Genomic DNA, 19,361 nt, shown 5'->3' with positions numbered 1-19,361 from the left:
CACTAATCCCTCTAATGAGGGCTTCTCCCGACCTCTATATAAACCCTCGCTCCAAGCGGCGGCTCTTGTGCGGGCACCGCAGAGCCGAAACTCCGGCCTCCCAAACCACGTTCAAGGCAATTAGAGGMCGGGATTAAGCGGAGGTCCAGTACGGGCCTCCTCCGCAGCCTGGGGCRGGGGTGGATTATCCCGCTTGGCCGGGGCATGGAGCAGCCGCGAGTGCCGTGATCCCACCGAGGAGATGCGTGCGCTCGGCTTGCCTCAGCCCTGCCGTGGGGAGCAGCGGCGCCCAGGGGGCATGGGCTCTCCCGGGAGGCTCCCCTGGGCCTTGCTGGCCTTGCTGAGCTGCTCGTGGCCTGCCGGCGTGGCGGCGCAGTTCCCTCGCGCCTGCATGACCGTGGAGGCGCTTGGCTCGAAGCGCTGCTGCCCGGCGCTGGGCCCGGCGCCCGGCAACGCGTGCGGGGTCCTGCAGGGCCGGGGGCGGTGCCGGGGGGTGCGCGCGGACGAGCGGCCCTGGAGCGGCCCCTACACTCTGCGGAACGTGGACGACCGGGAGCGATGGCCCCTCAAGTTCTTCAATGAGAGCTGTTGGTGCACAGGTGAGGGGCGGCGGTGAGCGGATCGGCTCTCCTTGCTGAGCTTGGAAGGGCCAAGCGCTGCAGAGGGCCCCCATGGAATGGGGCATCAAGGAAGGCTGGGAACAGCAGCAGTTTCCAAGGAATTCCATCAAGTTTATGACCAAGCCGTGCTGTTCCCTGCGCAGAATAGAGCGGGTGTTCAGAGCAACGTGCTTAAAAAAGCACATTCTGTCATGCAACACTTTGGGTTTTCACTGATTTCCCCTGGAATTCTTCCTGTAGTTCCCACAACACCTTTTTTTTTTTGTTGTTTTTCCCAAAGGATTCTGGATATTTCAGAGCTATGTTCAAACCTGGTTCTCCTGTGACTGCTAAACCTGGCACTGTGAGCCTGGTTCGGGTGCTTGAGACCCTGTGTCTAAAAGTGTTTAGTAGTAGTAGTAGTAGTAGTAGTAGTAGTAGTTGCTGTTGCTGTTGCTGTTGCTGTTGCTGTTGTTTTTCTCTAACAGGTTAGTTGCCTGTGCACCAGAGTGCCCCAGAGTTTAAAAGGTGCTTGTTGTTGGGCATCTAGTCTATCCTAGTAAATTTAATTTGCCCGTTCAAAGGAGTACAGTGCACATCTGTACTGCTGAGTTTTCTGGTTTTCCAAACAAGTGTGACGTGAAATAATTCCTGGTCTGTGCTAAATCCAGCCCGTGGTAAGGCTCTTTCAAATAGTTTAATGCTACAGAGGGCTGTGCTCCATTGCCATCTAGGCACTGTTCAATTTACACTTTAGATAGGACATGAAAGAGAGCTATGGGAATTCCCAGTGCCATATGTTTCATTATATTTGATTAGACAGTGCTGTTTAACTGTATCACATCGWTCATGGTTGCACAGTAAGTTTGTTGGAGGAGCTGTGAGCAACAGGACCAGTATTTTCCAGAAGACAATTCTAGAGATCTCTCAGTATATTATTCTGTTTCTGCTGAATACTTAATAGCTCTGGATAAAAGGCCTCCTGAAAGGACTGTAGCTCTTCAATAATCATTTTAAAATCATATCCATCCAGGCCCAGGTGCTGAACATTTCTAGAAGAAATCCCAAACCCCCAAGTCATTTTCTGAATTCATTTCCTTTTCTATGGAAAGGAAAAAAAAATCTCATCTATTTCTAGTCTCTAGCAAATAATATATGCTAGTTTTTCATACATCAGCATAAAAACAACGGAAGAGATTAAAACAGAAAAATCCAGGTCCTCTCTCCAACTTTTACATGAAGATCTGTTATCCAAAAGACCATTGTAAGGCTCTTATCAAGATATCCATGGTTCAAGATGCACATGGTTCTCTCGATGGCAGCAAAAATACAATCCCTAGAAAAAAGCTGTGGTTATGGCATGAGTGTAGCAGTGATGTAGCAGAGTTAATAGTACTTGTTTAATAACAGCTTTGAATCCACTGTATGTATTCTATGATGCATTTAGATGTTCCTACTATTAATTCAGCTTGCATAATTTTCTTAAACTGAATTGAACTGTTGACAGTTCCCTAACATTGTACTATAGTCCCTGAAGGGAAGATGATCTTTAGTATTTCAATAAGTGGTATGTTCTGATTTAGACAAAATGCATTAGTTTAATAGACCCTGGATACTGTTGCTTGTGGCTAATTACACAAAAATCAATATTTCATAGGATAGCTACTGTCAGTTTGGAACACTTCTGAGCTAGTTTTGTTTGCTGTCCGTGGAAGCTTTTAGGAAATCACAGAATCAAATATTTTTACATTCCCATATAATAATTGATCAGGTTGCGGAGAGGAGATTTAAATTCTCTTGTATAGTTGCAGGCATTTTGCAGGTAAGCTTAAGAACTGATAAGATGGTCATCCCATTAGGCAAAAGTGATCTTATAAGTACACTTTATTTACTCTTGTAGGGCAACGTGGCTGTAGAATATACTAAATTGTAACTGCTTCAAATCCAACCTCCACTGTAGCCTAAAACAAGGTCCAAAAGTAGAGGTTAGTGACCCTTATTGCAGGAAAACTGCCATTTGACTCATATGGCAAGAAACCTGATCTCACCCTTGGGATACTGCTGTATTCTGGGATTTCAACTCTAGTGTAATCCCTTTATTAATGTAGTGGCTGAAGAACCCTTCAGCCGCTAAAAAATCCTTTATCTTGATAATTGATAAATTAGCATGTGTTAGTTGCTCTCCGTGAAGGGAAGAGGAAAGACAGATTTTGTATTGTACAAGGAAAAAAGACAGAAGATGGTGAGGCTTAAATGGGTTTATTTTTACTGAAGAAAGTAACATTATTAACACTGGGTTGTAGGAGTTGCTGATTTGTGTTACCTTCAGTGTCTGAAGACCAACCATGTGCTGCTTAGAGGTAGAAAAATCAGTCTTTGAGCTCAGACAGTCCCTGGGGTAGAGAAGCAGTCAAAGTGCTATGTGCAAACTAGCATTACCATATACCACCAAAGTCCCTGAACACATAAGAAGTGTCATGTCATAGATGGCATTTTCTCAGTGTCATGTCTATGAACTGACCCAAAGAGAGAACTAGCATGGCCATCAGGTCTACGGAAACAGCCAAATCTATGCAACTTTATGAGGAAAAAACACCATTAATGGGGCTGAGAAGAGGTGTYGAGGAAGAGAAATCCTTGGGAGTGTGATAACATCTTCAGGTTAGTGGGGAAGAAGCTCCACATGATTTGCTTTTCCCAGCATCAGTGCAGTGATTATTCCTAGAAGCAGTGGAACAAGCTGTGCCTGCACACGAGAAGATGTGGACCCCAACTGCAACATTATCTTCCATCTGTGTGCTGGGGTGACGCTCTGTGCCGTGTTGAGGTAAGGACATCTAGGTGGTCCTTAGCACAGCCTCAGAGAGGTTGTGCATTGGATTGCTATGTCCTAGTCATTCAGAGCAGAGAAATGCTAAGACACGAATCCTTCATTGCTCCTATGGTTCCAGGGTGCATAAAATGTTGAGGACTTCTCTGTCTTGCTGTGGCAGCTGAGCACTGTATCCTTTTGCAGTGGGAATTCTGCAAAGTAGTACATGAACTTTCTGGAAATAGCAAGGTGTTGTTTCGGGACCCATGTGCTCGTAGTATTCCAGCTTTAGGAGGATGAAACAACTGCTGAAAAGGTGTCTTTGCTAGAACACACACACAAAAAGGTGTCTGCCTCTTGCAAAGCTTCTCATTTGCAATCTGGGAAATATCACAGACTTCCACCAGCTGCTACCCCTTTAGACTGTTCTATAGCAACAGTCCTGTTATATAGGGAAAGAAAATGATGAAGATTAACTTCCATCTCATGAAGTGTTTGTGTGTGTGTAGAGCATTGGTAAGCAGACCAGAGGCTGCTAAAAAATCAGCAACACAAATAGCAGAAATTCTGCAGTGTGAATTGCCACCTTGCCAGGAGATTGGCTCCTCCTGACTGCCCGTCTCTTCCTTGGCACCAGTTCTCTCTCAGTCAAAGCGTGTGTCCCACTGAAGAGTGTCTGGTGGAGCGCAGTGGAGAATGGGCCCCTTTGGTTACTTGAGAAATTAGCCTRCTAAGGGAGAAAAACCCACAGAATTTGAGCAGGAGGTAATTAGCACCTGCCCAGGGAAAGCAGGCGTGTAGCCACAGGCCTGCCTGGCTCCAGAGGTGGGGAAAAACCTGTTCCCCCAGCTGACTGACTCATCTTCCTGGGCCTTTGCGAATTTCCTCCCGTAGCCTGAGGAGACATAGAGTGCACCCAAGCTATGGATGTTGTCTGATAAATGATCTCAGAGCAGAAGAATGGAGGAGAGCCCTCGCTGCGAGAGAATCAGGTGCCAGACACACAAAACTTGCATTAGTTCTGGCTCTGTTAGTACTGTGTCTCAATGTGGTGCCTATCCAACCCTGCAAGTAAATGGATTCTTAGAGCCAATCTCACTAAAGGCTGTTGACAGGATGTTTTCATGGTTAACTTCTGCTTTGCCAATCCTCTTTAAAAGGATTGAATTGCACCTTTTGGTGAAAAGGGCCGTATGTTTCTTTCCAGAAATTCCCTTGCTCATTGAATTGCAGAACTGCTCATGCAGTATCCATGGCTAACTAGTTGGTGTTCTGAGTTCTTCCTGAAGACTTCTTGTCTGATCAGTACAGGTGGGAGCATGTGACAGACTAATAGCTAACATGAATCGTCAGGAATGTAAAAAAGCAACAGTAAAGCAATGTAAAAACAATAGAAAGCAATAGTAAAGATAGTGGAGTACATCTCAACTCAAATCAGCAGTGATGCTCTTCTCGTGGGACTCATAGGATATAACTATAAAAGTGATGCTTCCCTCCCATTTCAATCATAATTGAGATCCATTATCTCCCTCACCGTCATAACATATCCAGGTTGTCCATCATAACTCCTGCTTCTTCTCATGAAAACTATAAACTCTCTGCTTTTTGTGGAATAAGTCATCATCACCATAAACCAGAGTAGACCCCTGCCTTCTGGTGTCTTCAATCCTAGCCTAGTCCAGCTATTCCTGCCTGCGTCAGGATAAAACATAAACCATATGCCAGGCCACCATCCTTGTTTTGTGTGTCAGGCTTTGCAAAATACAGGTAAAGTCTTCACTTCTGTAGTCCGTAACCCTGTCACTGGTCCTAAGCTTTATGAAAGCTTTATGAAAGCTTTATGAAAGCTTTATGAAAGCTTTATGAAAGCTTAGGACCAGTCCTAGTCCTAAGGACTGGGCTCATTAGGTCCCAGTCTAATCCAGTCCCAGATGGGATCTATCAATCCCATAGCCTCATAAATGGTTCAAACCTGAAAGTTAAGTGTTCTCATATCCCCTTGGCGGGTCACCCAGGAGTCAGTAACAAATGCTCAGCAGTCCTTATCCTGGCGTGAGCCGTAAGCTCTATAACCTGCATGGCAACACCTCTGGTAACCTTGGGAGCCTTTTCGAGCTGTTGGTTACCTCTAGCTCTGTAGCTGCTGAGAGTCTGAAATGTTATCTTAGGGTTAACACTTCTATACTCAACACTGTGGACATCTGCCTATCCAGGAGCTCTTCAGAAGCCACTTTCCCATCTCCACATTAGCCTGTCTTGGGACTGACAGCAYTGAAATGTGTGTGGGGAAAAGTGAGATTAGGTGGCGTTTTGGAAGTCCTGCTCCCTTGTCTCCAGCAGGTGAAGGGAGGTGATCATCCCCCTCTACTCAGCCCTGGTGAGGCCACATCTGGAGACTGTGTCCAGTTCTRGRCTCCCCAGGACAAGAGGGATGTGGAGCTGCTGGACAGAGTCCAGCACAGGGCTACGAGGAGGATCAGAGGCCTGGAACATCTGCCCTATGAGCAAAGGCTGAGGGAGCTGGGCCTGTTCAGCCTGGAGAAGAGGAGGCTGAGGGGGGTCCTGCTCAGTGTCTAGAAATACCTCAAGGGAGGGAGGGAGGAGGATGGGGTGGCCTCTTTTCAGCGGTGGCCAGCGACAGAACTAGAGGAAACAGCCACACATTGAAGCACCAAAAGTTCCACAGAAATTTAAGGAAAAATTTCTTGACAGTGAGGGTGACAGAGCCCTGGAACAGGCTAGCTGGAGAGGTTGTGGAGTCTCCTTCTCTGGAGATCTTCGAAACCCACTTGGACGCAGCCCTGTGCCCCGTGCTCTGCGTGACTCTGCATGTGCAGGGGGGTTGGACTGGGTGATCTCTGCAGGTCCCTTCCAACCTTTATAACTCTATGATTCTATGATTCTAAGACTGTTGGTGTGGTCATCATGGAGTGAGCATGTGTATACAGAAAGCGTTTGGAATGAGCAAATTCAGAGCTGAGTGGAGATCTCAGAGAGGCCCTGGCCATCTCTTTTCTCTCCCCCACCTCTCAGGGCAGTGCCCACTACTCTGCACCCCTCCTGCACCAGCAGCCTGCGGGTGTCCAGGCCACAGAAAGATGTGCAGCCAGAGCAGACACTCCCCATCTCCTCCAGTAAAGTCAGACAGAGCTCACCTCGCTCCAGCGGGGTCTTCCTGCTCTTTCTGGCAGTCTGCCACTGTAGGCAAGAGGCCGTGGTGTCCGTGCCTAAAGCCAGCTTTGTGTTCCTGGACTCCTCCACTGCATTAGAGAATCTGAGCTAATGGACTAGAGCAGACCTGATAGCTCCCTCAGGAGAAATGCCACCAGGGCACGACGGTGCCATGCTGCCTCCCAGGCTGATACTTCAGCACCATTTCAAAATGCTTAAGATGTCGCCAGCAGCATTTGTGGTGCTTATGCTGGATTTTGTGATCTCCCCAAAATGCTGCTAACAGACTTTTTTTTTTTTTTTTTTTTTTTCCCATGGGGTTCTGTCCTTGTTGCACTGTTTTGTTTTGGGAATTTTCACTGAGTTTAAAGATCTGCATGAGCAGACCAATTTTTGGGTTTGATCCCAGATGTCTGGGAGTGCAGGAGAGCCAGTCAATCCAAGTACTTAATCATGTGCTCAACCTGAAGTGCAGAACCCCAGTTCTGTGCAAATCCTCAGGTGCCTGCGGGCTCTGCAGCGTTTTCAGCACCTTGGGGCATCAAGCCCATTACCTAGTGCTTTACCCCCCAGCCAGCCAAGTGTGATTCTTGGCCGTGCCGAGCTCCTGGGAAGTGAGCCATCCCTAGAACTAAGTGACTGCAAAGCTGCCAGTCTCCTCAGCTGCCGTCCCTTCCAGGGACTGAAATCTCTGGGGAGGAAAGGAACACTAATTCTTAATTCTTCTGCATTTCAAGGTTAGTTTTCCTTGATTCATAATTTCATGGATGCTTTCTCCCTCTTAACACAGGAAACTTTGCTGGCTATAACTGTGGTGATTGCAAGTTTGGTTGGACGGGCCCTGACTGCAACGAGAGGAAGCCGCCAGTTGTTAGGAAGAACATCCATTCCCTGACTKCGGCGGAGAGGGAGCAGTTCTTGGATGCGTTGCACCGGGCGAAGAMAACCATTCATCCAGACTATGTCATTGCAACTCAGCACTGGATGAGTCTGCTTGGTCCCGCTGGGAATGAGCCACAAATTGCAAACTGCAGTATCTATAACTACTTTGTCTGGCTTCATTACTACTCAGTCAGAGACACACTATTAGGTTAGTGCATTTCTTATCAAAGGGGTCCTTCATGTAAAGGAATGTTTAAATGTTGAACAAAGCTAAGTGTTTAACAGGGCTGTGTAGCAACCAGTGAGGCCCAGCAGAAACAGATCTGTAGAACAGACAGTTGATACTGAGGACTTTGTGGCCGTATGCAGTCCAAGGAGCTCTGGTGCAGACCTGCTTCCAAGAGCTGAAGGTTGGGTGGTTGCTGAGGCACTTCAACTGCACTCCTGGCTGTACCTTCTATCTGATGGAAAGGCAGTTCATGGATTCAGTTCAGGATTACTGTGTTGGGTGGGATTCATCTCAAAAAGACTTTCCTAATACAGACTACAAGGTAGAGGCAGCAGAAGTGGGGAAAAAGGTTCTTCACAGATCAACCTGGCAACGTAGAAGTCACCCTGCTTGACGTTGAATCTCCATTTGTGGCTTTTAGCAAGTCACTAAAGATGGGATTCACCTGGCTGCTCCTGGAGAGTGGCCATTCCTCTGRAGCGGGTTAATTTCAGTCTCTTCTTCTGAAACTATTGCATCCTGTTGGGATGAGTGAAACAGTTGAAAGACTTGGCAAAAGCAAGAAGCCTGCAGGGGATAAGACAGTCTCATGGAAAGAGGCAGCRCCACTGCAGGGATAGGCAAATCCATACGTGGGCTGAGGAGTCTACTCTATCGCTGCCTCAGGTTTTTGTGCAGGGTTGGGTTATTCCCAWTAGACTGCTCTTCTCCAAACAATGTTATAAATGCAGGAGGGGTTGTCTGCTCATCACCTGTCAGAGCTATGATGGCACTGTATATGATTAGCCACATTGTGGAAATGCAGTGTGAGAATCAAAGTGGATTTTCTATGGGATATTTTGGTGAAACGGTTCTTACAAAATTGCTAAATATCTGAAATAATAGCTTTTGTTAAAATGAAAATACAAATGGTAACTAATTTGTCATTGAGGACATCAGTATATTTGAGCTCTCATATCTTTGTGATGACGAGAGCAAGAAGAGAGATTAGTTTTGAATAGAAAATACAAGATTAATCAGGAAATCTCTCAAATCTTTGTGAATCAAATGCCTGTTTATTATGCATCCTCTATGAAGATTTTTACAGCTTAAAAACATACTCTTGTATTTTTAAAATTTACTGAATCCATTTTCATTTTCCAAAACATTATTTTTGTGTCAAATAGATGGCAATCAAATCCTATCTTTTAGAGAGCATTGCTGGTCTGCAGTACCATCACTCAAACATTGTGTAGTTATTTTGTATTCAGAGAAACATCAGGGCAGGATCAAATAGCTGCTGCCTAAGGATCTCTTCCCATGGAAGTAACTTTTTGGCTCATCTCTCTCTTTTTTTTTTCCTCTCCCTTTTTTTTTTTTTTAAGATTAGAGCTAATGTAGCAAGTTGGATACTGTAGCAAGTTGGATACTGTAGAATCAATGTCTTATAAGGAAATAAGGAATGCCTTATAAGGAAATAAGACTGGGTTTATTTGTGAATCTCAGGAGAGAAACCTCTCATTTTGCTGGGTTGTTAAAAATCAGTATTTCTTCTGAAATTTAATTCTAAATGCATGGCTAACCATTACAAATCTCCTTGGCAAATAATACTTATGTACAAAGCATGCATTAAGACATTAGAGATTTTTTTCCACTTAGGGCTAAGCTATGTTACATGAAGTAGCTCTTTTTTACAAGGTAAGAAGTTTTCTGAAAAGGTGATGCCAATGCCCACTAGTAATTGGTCAGCTAAATGCAGGAAAAACTAGCTTGTCATTACGCATTTTGATAACAATGCACTGCTTTTTCTTTAAGGACTTCCTAGTATGTGGTGGCAGCTCTTCTGCTGAGCTTTTGAGGGCCAGGAAGGGAAACATCTGTGAGAACTGTAGTGATCTGAAATGCTCGTCAGCAAAACCCACCAAATTTCCTTTTGCAGAATCATATGTCATGTCCTTGCAAAACACTGCAGAGAATCCTCATCACTTTAGCTAGTTCCTCCAGGAGCTTCTGTAGTGGGGGACAACAAACATGAGACTGAAGAGAAAGCCTTGTTTAAAAAAACAGGTRTGAAAGGACATGTTGAATTACTGGTGGTAGGTTTGACAGGTTATGGAAAAAAACAGATTTTAAACAGTAACATCCTGTCATATTCTAATTGTAACAGATTAGATTAGAATGTGATAGGATGGAATGGATGGAATGGGATGGCATGGGATGGGATGGGGTGGGCTGGGGTGGAATGGAATGTATAAGAGCAAGGAGCAATGCTGAGACAATGGGGCACATATTAGTTGCTTAGATTTTATATGATAAGACTATTGYATCAACACAACATTAAAATGAGAAGAAATGTCCACAATATCAAACCTTTCAGAATGTGAAGTTTTGAGAAATGCTGAAATTAAAAACCAAAGAGGGTTTTGCTTTGCTAATCGTGTGCAAGCATTCTGGCCTCTGATCTGCGCTTCTTCCAAAGTTGCAGAGCTGGAGGTTTTCGTTTGACTCAGATACGGGCGGTAGAGGAAGGTGCTCTCTTTCTGCCTGGCTTCCTTTGCTACTGAAGGGCTCATCATGCCTTCCCTTTGCAGGACCTGGCCGCCCTTTCTCAGCTATTGATTTCTCCCATCAAGGACCTGCCTTTGTTACTTGGCACAGGTACCATTTACTGTTGCTGGAAAGAGATCTACAGGTTAGCAAAACAGCCTTTTTATTTTTCATGTAACTTTTCTCTTCTGCTAGACATCTTTGTCCAGCTAGCCAAGGATATGCTATTTCCTAGGATAAATTCTTACACAACCTACTGTCAAGTGCTTTTCTTCACTGATCCTTTTTTATTTAAAGTGAATTTAGTTCTTGCAAGGTTCTAAGCAGTTTTAAGATGACTGTGAACCTTTTCAAGAAGAACAAGACTTTAAATGGTGTTAATAGGCAGATGAAGACATAACAGATCCCATATTAGGGACGTGACTGTGAACAATTGCATAAAAGTTATCATGAAGATTTTCCTGTGTAGTCTCAACAAAGAGCAGAAGATGTGTAATGAAATCAAAGCAACACTTAAAAGCACAACTTCATGACAGATATTACTTGTTGATTTTGAAGACACTATCTTAGGTAAAGCAGCTTCAAATATTATCCCCTTTAACAATGCCATTTAGTACATTCATTAATACATTCAATATTTTGGATGTATTAAATCATTTTTCAATTCATTTTTTCAATATTAATACATTCAATTTATTTAGGTATAGACTTTTAAAGCAACGTACACTAATGTGCGAGGCAGTTGACTAAGTATTCATCTTTCTTCTACATTAGCAGCATTCCTCTAGTTTAACCTGTTATCAAAATAATTGTGGGAAACTTGTTTGCATGAAACCCTATCAAGCAAATGCAAGCATCAATACAAAATCAGATTCTTCTCCACCTTTTGTGGAGTAAAAGCAAACAAAACACACRATTTTACCCATTGCCCACTCGCTTCAATCATAAAATCTATCAGTGTTTAAAGGCTTGATTCATCTTCTGCTCTCCTGCTTGGTTTCTGAGTGGGTAGAAAGCTTAACTTGGCCAAAAAAAGGGCAATCCAACAGTACAGTAACTAGAGCCAATATTTTTGTGAGGACTGACTTAATGCAACAATGTTTGCAAGAGAATTGGGGCAGCATTAAGAAATAAGCGTCATTGATTTGAAATTTGTGAATGAAAAGAATATTCACAAAAACAATTTTGGGAAATTGCTCTTTTGTTTTTAAAGCTCTTTCCTTTAAAGGTGGTTCCCTGCTAACACATTTCCTTTCCTTGTAGCGACTGACGGGCAATGAGTCCTTCGCGTTGCCCTATTGGGATTTTGCCACAGGTAGAAACGAGTGCGACGTGTGCACGGATCAGCTCTTTGGAGCATCCCGGCCAGACGACCCGAGCCTCATCAGCCCCAGCTCCAGATTCTCCCTCTGGCAAATAGTTTGTRGCAGGTAAGAGAGTGCCTAGGACAAACCTGCGTGCTGACCAAATCTTGCTTCTTGGCTTTTGTTTCTTTTCTTTCAGTGTTGGCAGCTCACATTGCTCTCACAGCGGGAATGAATGATAGGAAGAGAGTCAAGGCTGCATTTTTAAAACTGGGACTCATGGTGGCTTAATATGTAGATGGTGCTGTCCAAGTTTTATCACTGGTATTATGGAAATATGTTCTTAGAATGATTCTTTTGAGACAAGATTTTGGTTGATTCAGCCCRTCTGAGTCTGATGAAAGTTTGAAGAGATTGCCAAATTGGAAGTATCTTTTTTTAAAGGAGAAAAGCCAACCTGCTCATTCTCTGTAACACCTAGCTGATGTTGGAAGAAGTTGTGGGTAGGCTGAAAAATCTGTTTTGCATTGTACGAGATCTTAAATCCAATATATTTAATGCAGTTTTGGTATTGACTTCAAAGTGGCCAAGTTTTCATGTAGCTAACAAAGTTAAAAGAGGAGTACTCACTGTCTTGCTGTCAGCTCTCAGCAGGTACAGAGCAATTTGAGGAAGTGCAGGGCATTTTGAGTAGGCTGATGGGAAATTCATGTACACGATTGGGCCCTTATGATAGAAGAATGGTTAATAATATATACTATTGGTTATAATACMTAATATTCTTCTGTGATAAGATAACCTTCTATGATAACCTTCTATGAGATATGAGATCTGAGGTTAGAAGGAGGTACAGAAAGTTCAGAACTCTTCAGAAAAGAGGCTGTTTCTCTGGGCATGTAAAGAGTTACTTGAAACACTGGCCTTAGGCACCCATTAGCTTTATATTTTATCTCTAGTTTTTCTCTAAGATAGAGTTTTGTTTTTCTTCTTGAAAACTGAAGTGACTGGACTCTTGTCTTGCCAAGCTTAAATAGAGGGCCTTTTCTTACCCCAGCAGTTTAGGAAAATGCCATTTCATTATATATTGAATAGTACATATAGATATATTTTTTTACAGCTGTAAAGTTGTTTTTCTTCTTGCCTCTTGATCTCTCTGATCTAAAGGACTCTCTGATTTAAAGGACTCCTTGTTAGCTAGTAGGCAGCTGCTGCAACTGCAGCACTTTTTATCCTCTGTGTCCTGAAAAAGAGGTATCAATTTAATGCAGCCACCTCTCTCCTAGCATGGATGAGGGCTAAAAGGTGAAAACTTGCTTTCTATCATTCCCTGCATTTCTTTTTGCTACCCCATGATGGGACTCCTATGTGTTTTTTTTTTTTTAAATTGTTAAGAGTTAAAACGCTAGTCATTACTCAGGACCACAAGTTTCAACTGTTAGGGGTTGTCTGCCAAAACCTGCCTTTCCAGAAAGCTCGGATGGGAGAGGGCACACACAGAATTCCACTTGCTCTAGGATTAAGCAGGTCCTCTTGCTGAGGAGCCCTTGAGCCGGGTGAGGAGCGGCCTCTTTTTCAGTGTGAGGGGAGAAACGGGCCCCAACGCCCCGTCCCAGCTTGTGCCCTTCTCTGCTTTCCGCCCAGCTTGGACGACTACAACCGCCTGGTCACGCTGTGCAACGGGACGGAGGAAGGGCCGCTGCGGAGGGGCCCRCCGAGGGCCTCGGGCCGCCCGCTGCCCAGCGCCCAGGACGTCAGGAGCTGCCTCTCCCTGCCGGAGTTCGACCGGCCGCCCTTCTTCCGCAACTCCAGCTTCAGCTTCAGGTGGCTCCTTGGGCTCCCCCGCAGGCCGGGCACGGCCCCCGCGTCTGCTGTTGGCGTGGGGGCGAGCGAGACGTGCTGCGTTAATATCTATTTTTTTAATCCGTCCACAGGAATGCGCTGGAAGGGTTCGACAAACCAGACGGCAGCCTGAACTCCTCGATGCTGAGCCTGCACAACTTGGCTCACTCTTTCCTCAATGGCACCAGTGTTCTCCCTCACGCGGCTGCCAATGATCCCATATTTGTGGTATGCCTTTTATTTGTTTTTTCCCTCAATGTGAGTGTAACTGGCAGTGACCCAAAAGGCAGTTTATGTCACCAGAGATGTGCAGAATGGAAGAAGAGAACCCGCTAAAATGGGACCTTTACTGCCAAGCAAGAGCTCCCTTCTCTTTGCTTGAACACTGCCCTATCTGCATAAAGATCAGATAAGGGAGGAAGGTGTCTCAGGATGGTTTGTGCAATACAAAATCAGCTTCCAGAGAGAAGAGCAATATTCCGAGTCCTGTTGCCCAGAATCCTTTCATTAGGTAGGATTTAAACTTCATGGCTTATGGCAGACAATTTTACAGCAACAAAAAAACGGAACTATTTTTCAATCAAAACTAGACTGACTTACCTTTTTTTTAACTCCTCTCTAAGGGACAGTCTAAGAGGAAGCACATTTAATTTCAGGTGGAATAGAAATAATGGGATTTTGCTGGTGTGTTAGTGTAGAATTGTACTGCAGTGAGAGGACAAACAGCAACATGCAAATAAAAAGCCAGCAGCTGACTTGCTATCTGCTACACATTTCATCTGCCAGTTGCTTTTTCCTTTGTTGGACTAAACCACAATGATTACATAGAAAAGTTCTAACAGAATTAAATTATTTCCTTATTCTAGTGTTGTGATTTTGCAATGTTCTGTTGAAAATGTTAGTTTGGTAAATTAGCCTATTTACATAGTGGTTTCTTTCCTTAATAATTCTTGAATTCCTACATTAATTCCTTCTCACTCAGTGACATCTTTATTTCACTCTTTTCCAGTTTTACATGCAGTTCCCTAGACTTTTTCAGGACCATTTTTTTTTCCATTTTTTTTGTCATTATAAGACAAAGCACAGCAGAGATGATTCTGAGCAGCCTCAGACAGGTCTATAATGGGTGTTGGAATGCAAGGTGGAAATAACTTTCCTGGGGTTTTACGCACCTATAAACTTAGTGGGAAAGACTTGATGCAATATGAGGGTAGCAGGAGCTGTGGTGCTTGTGGAATGCTACAAAATGACCATGAAGAATCCAATTTGCTGCAATTTTCCAGACACGTTCAGAGGCAAGCAAGAGTAGAACGTGTATGAGAGGCAGACTAACCTGGATGAACTTGGTGGACTCTTGCACGGGACCTACCTATTCATTTGCATCTGAGTGATGTTATGATATCAAGTCTTAAATATAGACAGAGGGGAAAAGCGAAGGATTTTCCTTCTGCCTGATACTACAAACACTTCATAACTCTCCGGACAACGTTCAAATGAACCACATCCCTTCACASTGTGGACACGCTGTGAGCTTCCAGCACATGCTTTGGAGCAAAGATTTTACGCTTTTCTGCACTTGTAAAGCATTTAATGCCCTTGAACATAACCACAGGATTAGGCATCGTCTGTAATAACCTTGAGAAGCTCCTTCCCTTGTTGAAACACCCTTTTCCAGCTGCCTCTCATGYATTTTAAGTGCTTGAGCTCCCTCCAGCGACTTAACTGAGCATTGCTTCTCTGAAGGAGTGCTTAGGCTTCAGAGGCCATTTTCACCCATAAGTCTCTAAATGAAGCTGAGATTCAAGCAATTCACTTTGCATTCAGCCTARATCCCTGGGTCATGGTTTTCAAGAGAAAGTGCTGAAAGTAGCTGGACTTTTCAGTGTAGTGGTCACTCTAAATAGCTTGTGACAAGGATAGAAAGATGGCTTTTACAAAATGAACCTCTGGAGAGAGAGTTCATGATGAACAGTGTAAGCAAAATGAAAGAGTAAGAGAGGATATAGCACAGTGTCTTACACARTACTTTATTTTAATCCATTTAGTTTGTAGTCCATTCTCATAAATTTTCCTGCTTTTCTGTCTGTAAATATCCCCTAAATTAGATTACTCTCTTTCTTCTCTCTCCTTCTCGGTCCCTCTTTCTCTTTAAAAAGCAGCTTCCCCTGAGGCTAAAGTGAGTCGCTGTCCCCATGTTGCAGCTCTGTGTATTGTGGGACACCAGTGAAGCCCCAGCAGGCSCTTGGGACATAGGCTGTAGCCAGGGGAGGGCAGGCAAAATATCTCCATCCCTGGCGAGGTAAGAGGGACATGGGGGCCAAACTGGGATGTTCTCTGAGGGACAATCCTACATTGTCCTCTGGTGACATAACTTGTGCTTGCCGAGGACAGACAGTGTGCCAGCTCCACTCTGCTGCCACTGGTGTCTCCCCACCCTCCACATGCTCATGCTTAGCATCTGCATAGACCAACTGTGCAATTTTCTGAACAGAGAACTTAATAAACATGTGTGATTGATTGAATGTGCAGGTTCTTCACTCCTTTACTGATGCCATCTTTGACGAATGGATGAAGCGGTTTAGCCCTCCTGACAATGCCTGGCCCGAGGAGCTGGCCCCCATCGGTCACAACAGGCTGTATAACATGGTCCCTTTCTTCCCTCCTGTGACCAACGACCAGCTCTTCGTCACTGCGGAGCAACTTGGCTACACCTATGCCATCGACCTGCCAGGTATGTTTTGAAGGCATGGAGATACCTCCAGGCCAAACAGTGTGACAAGTGAAGCTCTCAGTGACACAGGAATTTGGAAAATAAGGCGAAGTTTGCAAAAGCCTGTGTCTGTTCCCCTGGTCACCAGTGATCACACGCACCTGGCATCCTGTTGTAGCAACTATCCCGGGTAGTTGCACCTTGCCAGGTGTGTTATAGTGACCACAAGCTCGTGCAGTTTGCTCCTGCTCTGCAGCCACATGCACCAACTGGAACTGCTCTGACATTGATGAGCACGCTCCTTTGGCTCTGGGGAGACTCTGACTTTGGCTCCTGTTCCCGGGGCTGTTTATGCCTGYTACAGCATCCTTTAATCTGTCAGGGGTCAGGCTCTCTGCCAGGAAGCCTGTCTGGCTAATGCTGGTCATTAGAAAGTACTTGCTTTGCACATTATGCTGCACCATGAAACTCATTAGAGRTGCCGTCTGCTAAGCTTTGGATACTCTTGAGGGATGTATAGGGTGTTTTGTATTATAACTCTCCACTAAGCTTTAAAGATTTCCCCATAACTGTATTTCATCTCAGTCTTTGTCTGTTCGTTTGAAATCAACTTTGACGCAAAACAGATCAAGACAAAAAGCTAAAAAATCCACAGTATTTCTGTGTATTGAGTCCCTCAAGAGACTGTAGGTACTTATCTAGCCAAAAAAAATTTTGTTTTTACCTTGTATCTCTGTTTCTCATCGGTGGAAACCACTTAAAGGTCTACAGACTGGAAAAGATTGAAATCCCCTGCCCTTCCTTCAGAGGCTGCATTCACGCAGGGAAGCCCGGAGGCGGGCGAGCTGCCTCTGCAGTGCTTTTCTCAGGGGTGTCCCCAGAGTTTCCTCTGAATGTTTTGAGTTCCCCTGTTAATGCATTTCAGTTTTCCTCCTTCTGGACCGCTGTACCCTCTTCTTCCTTGGAAAGGCCACTCTTCCTTGGGCATCTCTTATCCAGGCAATAACAAAGGCAGCTTGTTATTGTGCTGGTTCTTGACTGCAGCCTAAATACCTTTTCAGCTCGCAGCATTTCTAATCCTGTTAGGATGATCAGTGTTCAAAGGGTGAAGTTTTTATGTTATAATCCTTCCCTTTCACCTAAATTTATAGCTTGATGATGCTGCTATATTCCCTGTAACTAGCTAACTCAGGATTAACATACATAACATTGTTGGCTGTCATCATTTTGACTTCATATCCAATTTGGCCATGACTGCCGTTGACTCATTGTTGAGGTACACTGCAGATCGGGGCATACAACTTTTAGTCACTTTGGTAGTCAATAGGTGACATCTTCTTGAGCCCTCTGAATTTAAGACCTTATGTTTAAATAGCTTCAAGGTATTGAGAATACCTTAAGCTGCTCTGAAAGCTTTTCCTGAACGTTGTTTGAGTCAGACTTTATAACTGTCATCCCAGTATCTGTAGCGTTTTTCAGAACAGGACATTCAGGAATTCCTTGCTCAAAACTTCTGCAAGCATAGTTTAAAAATAAAATAAAAGTTTTAAGTGGAACTGGAATGGACTTACTTATACAGTAACAATGATGAAAATTGTATAAGAAGAGAGTAGGTCCCCAGTAGTGGTTCAAGATCAGAGGGTGTGACATGTAGCTGGTCAGCAGAACTATAAGTAGTAGTGTTTTCAGTTAACTACTATGCRTATAGTTCTAGTTGTCAAAAACAATATGATACTGCTTTCTCTCATGTGTTTTTACAAATAAAATTACGAAGAGTCCTTACTTCAGTTTTTCTGTATTTCCAGATTCACTTGAAGAAACTCAAGCCTGGGCTGTGATGGTTGGAGCCACAGTTGGAGGAGCACTTACAGCTCTAGTCCTGCTGGTTCTATTGCTTGTATTTTTTCAACACCGGAGACAGAGAAGAGGTTTTGAGCCACTGATGAATGTGAGCTTCAGCCCCAAAAAGTACACRGAAGAGGCCTAGTGCCTTGGCCTTGTTTTCTTTGGTTACTCTTGCAGGAGGCCACCTTGAGTAGTTTATTCAGATAGTGTTGGGTTTTTAGCTACCCACTTATCACACACTCCTCTGGCAGCTAAGTATATTGTTCTCATTTTTTTTACTGTTATCTTGTGCATTGTAATAGATAAAGTCTCTGGGTACYAATGTGTAACACCCAAGACAGGCCAAAGTTTTCTCATTTGCACGGATTATCTGGAGTGTGTGATACAGGTTCTCTATAGATTCAGATCAAGACAACCAAGAATACGATGCAAGAAGAAAAACAACTTGATCAATAAGCAATATGATTTTTTTAGCTCAGTGTGTTTTTGATTTCATCTAACAGCTCTGAGATGTGCAGAATGTCATTAGTCCTACATGTATATTTGAATAGCAGATAATTTTACAGTTATCAATCAATATTCTGAATAAATGAGGTAGACTGTTATGCGATTCCAAATATTTCATGCAGTTTGATGAGATAAGATGGAAGGAGAGAGCATAGCTTGGCAGAATACTCTGAGAAACCTCCATTTAGGTTATTTTAGAACCATCATAAGTTCCATATGTTATTTCTGATGAAACTGATGCTAACTCTGGGTAAAACTCTTAGCTCAGCTATCCTGTAGCTTGATTAAGAGCAGGAATTCCCTTATAGCTAAAATACACACTTCTGTTTTATATCTTTGTTAAGCACCTCTGGCAGAAGCTGCATGTGGTGCTCGTCCTCTCTTTTGGCCCTTCTGCACAGTTTTGTGGTATGCATGAAAAGGAAAGGCAGGCTCAGAAATAGGTAAAGTGGTACTAAATGCAGAAAAAAAATCAGTAATGAGAAAATGTTCCAATAGMAGAGAAGTAGGCTTGAAAGTGTGTAAGTTGAAGGAGCAACTGTCAGATAGGAAGTAGTCATAAATACAGAGGCATCTCTTCAGAATCAAATCAAATGTTGGTCACAGTATAAAGCAGTTGCCTTCAGTGTTACCTGATATTTGAGCTGTGGCTCTTCCCAAGCTGTGTAATGGTCAAAGTTATTATTAWTTGAATCTGTAGCTATATCCATTCATATATAAAAGGACAAATTATTTTACACACCTAAAAGTTAGCTAAATGCTTTGTTAGTTATATTCTCATAGGATTCCTCTACTAACCAATCCATCTTGTGGCCCAAATTTTCTATTAAACTGCTACTTTAGATTTGGTGATATAGCCCTGTGTTACTRATTTAGGAAAATGGGAGTGTTGAGAAGACTGCTTGCAGGAAAGAATCTAGAATTTATCTAAATATTT

General features: G+C 43.7%; 1 protein-coding gene across 1 annotated transcript; it reads left to right on the top strand.

Moving 5' to 3' along the window:
* The first annotated feature begins 298 nt into the window (after positions 1-298).
* Positions 299-18,059, top strand: DCT (dopachrome tautomerase). The gene is made up of 8 exons (XM_026040472.1): positions 299-599; positions 7,373-7,672; positions 10,264-10,364; positions 11,483-11,649; positions 13,165-13,344; positions 13,455-13,590; positions 15,892-16,093; positions 17,878-18,059. Exons 1-8 carry the CDS (start codon positions 299-301, stop codon positions 18,057-18,059), a joined length of 1,569 nt encoding a protein of 522 aa, XP_025896257.1.
* The last annotated feature ends 1,302 nt before the right edge of the window (positions 18,060-19,361 follow it).

This window comes from Nothoprocta perdicaria, unplaced genomic scaffold (genome assembly GCF_003342845.1).
Source record: "Nothoprocta perdicaria isolate Ctin4 unplaced genomic scaffold, notPer1 scaffold_259, whole genome shotgun sequence".
NCBI classification, from domain to species: domain Eukaryota; kingdom Metazoa; phylum Chordata; class Aves; order Tinamiformes; family Tinamidae; genus Nothoprocta; species Nothoprocta perdicaria.
Note: the sequence above shows the minus strand (reverse complement) of the source record. Positions and strands in the feature narration are given on the sequence as shown.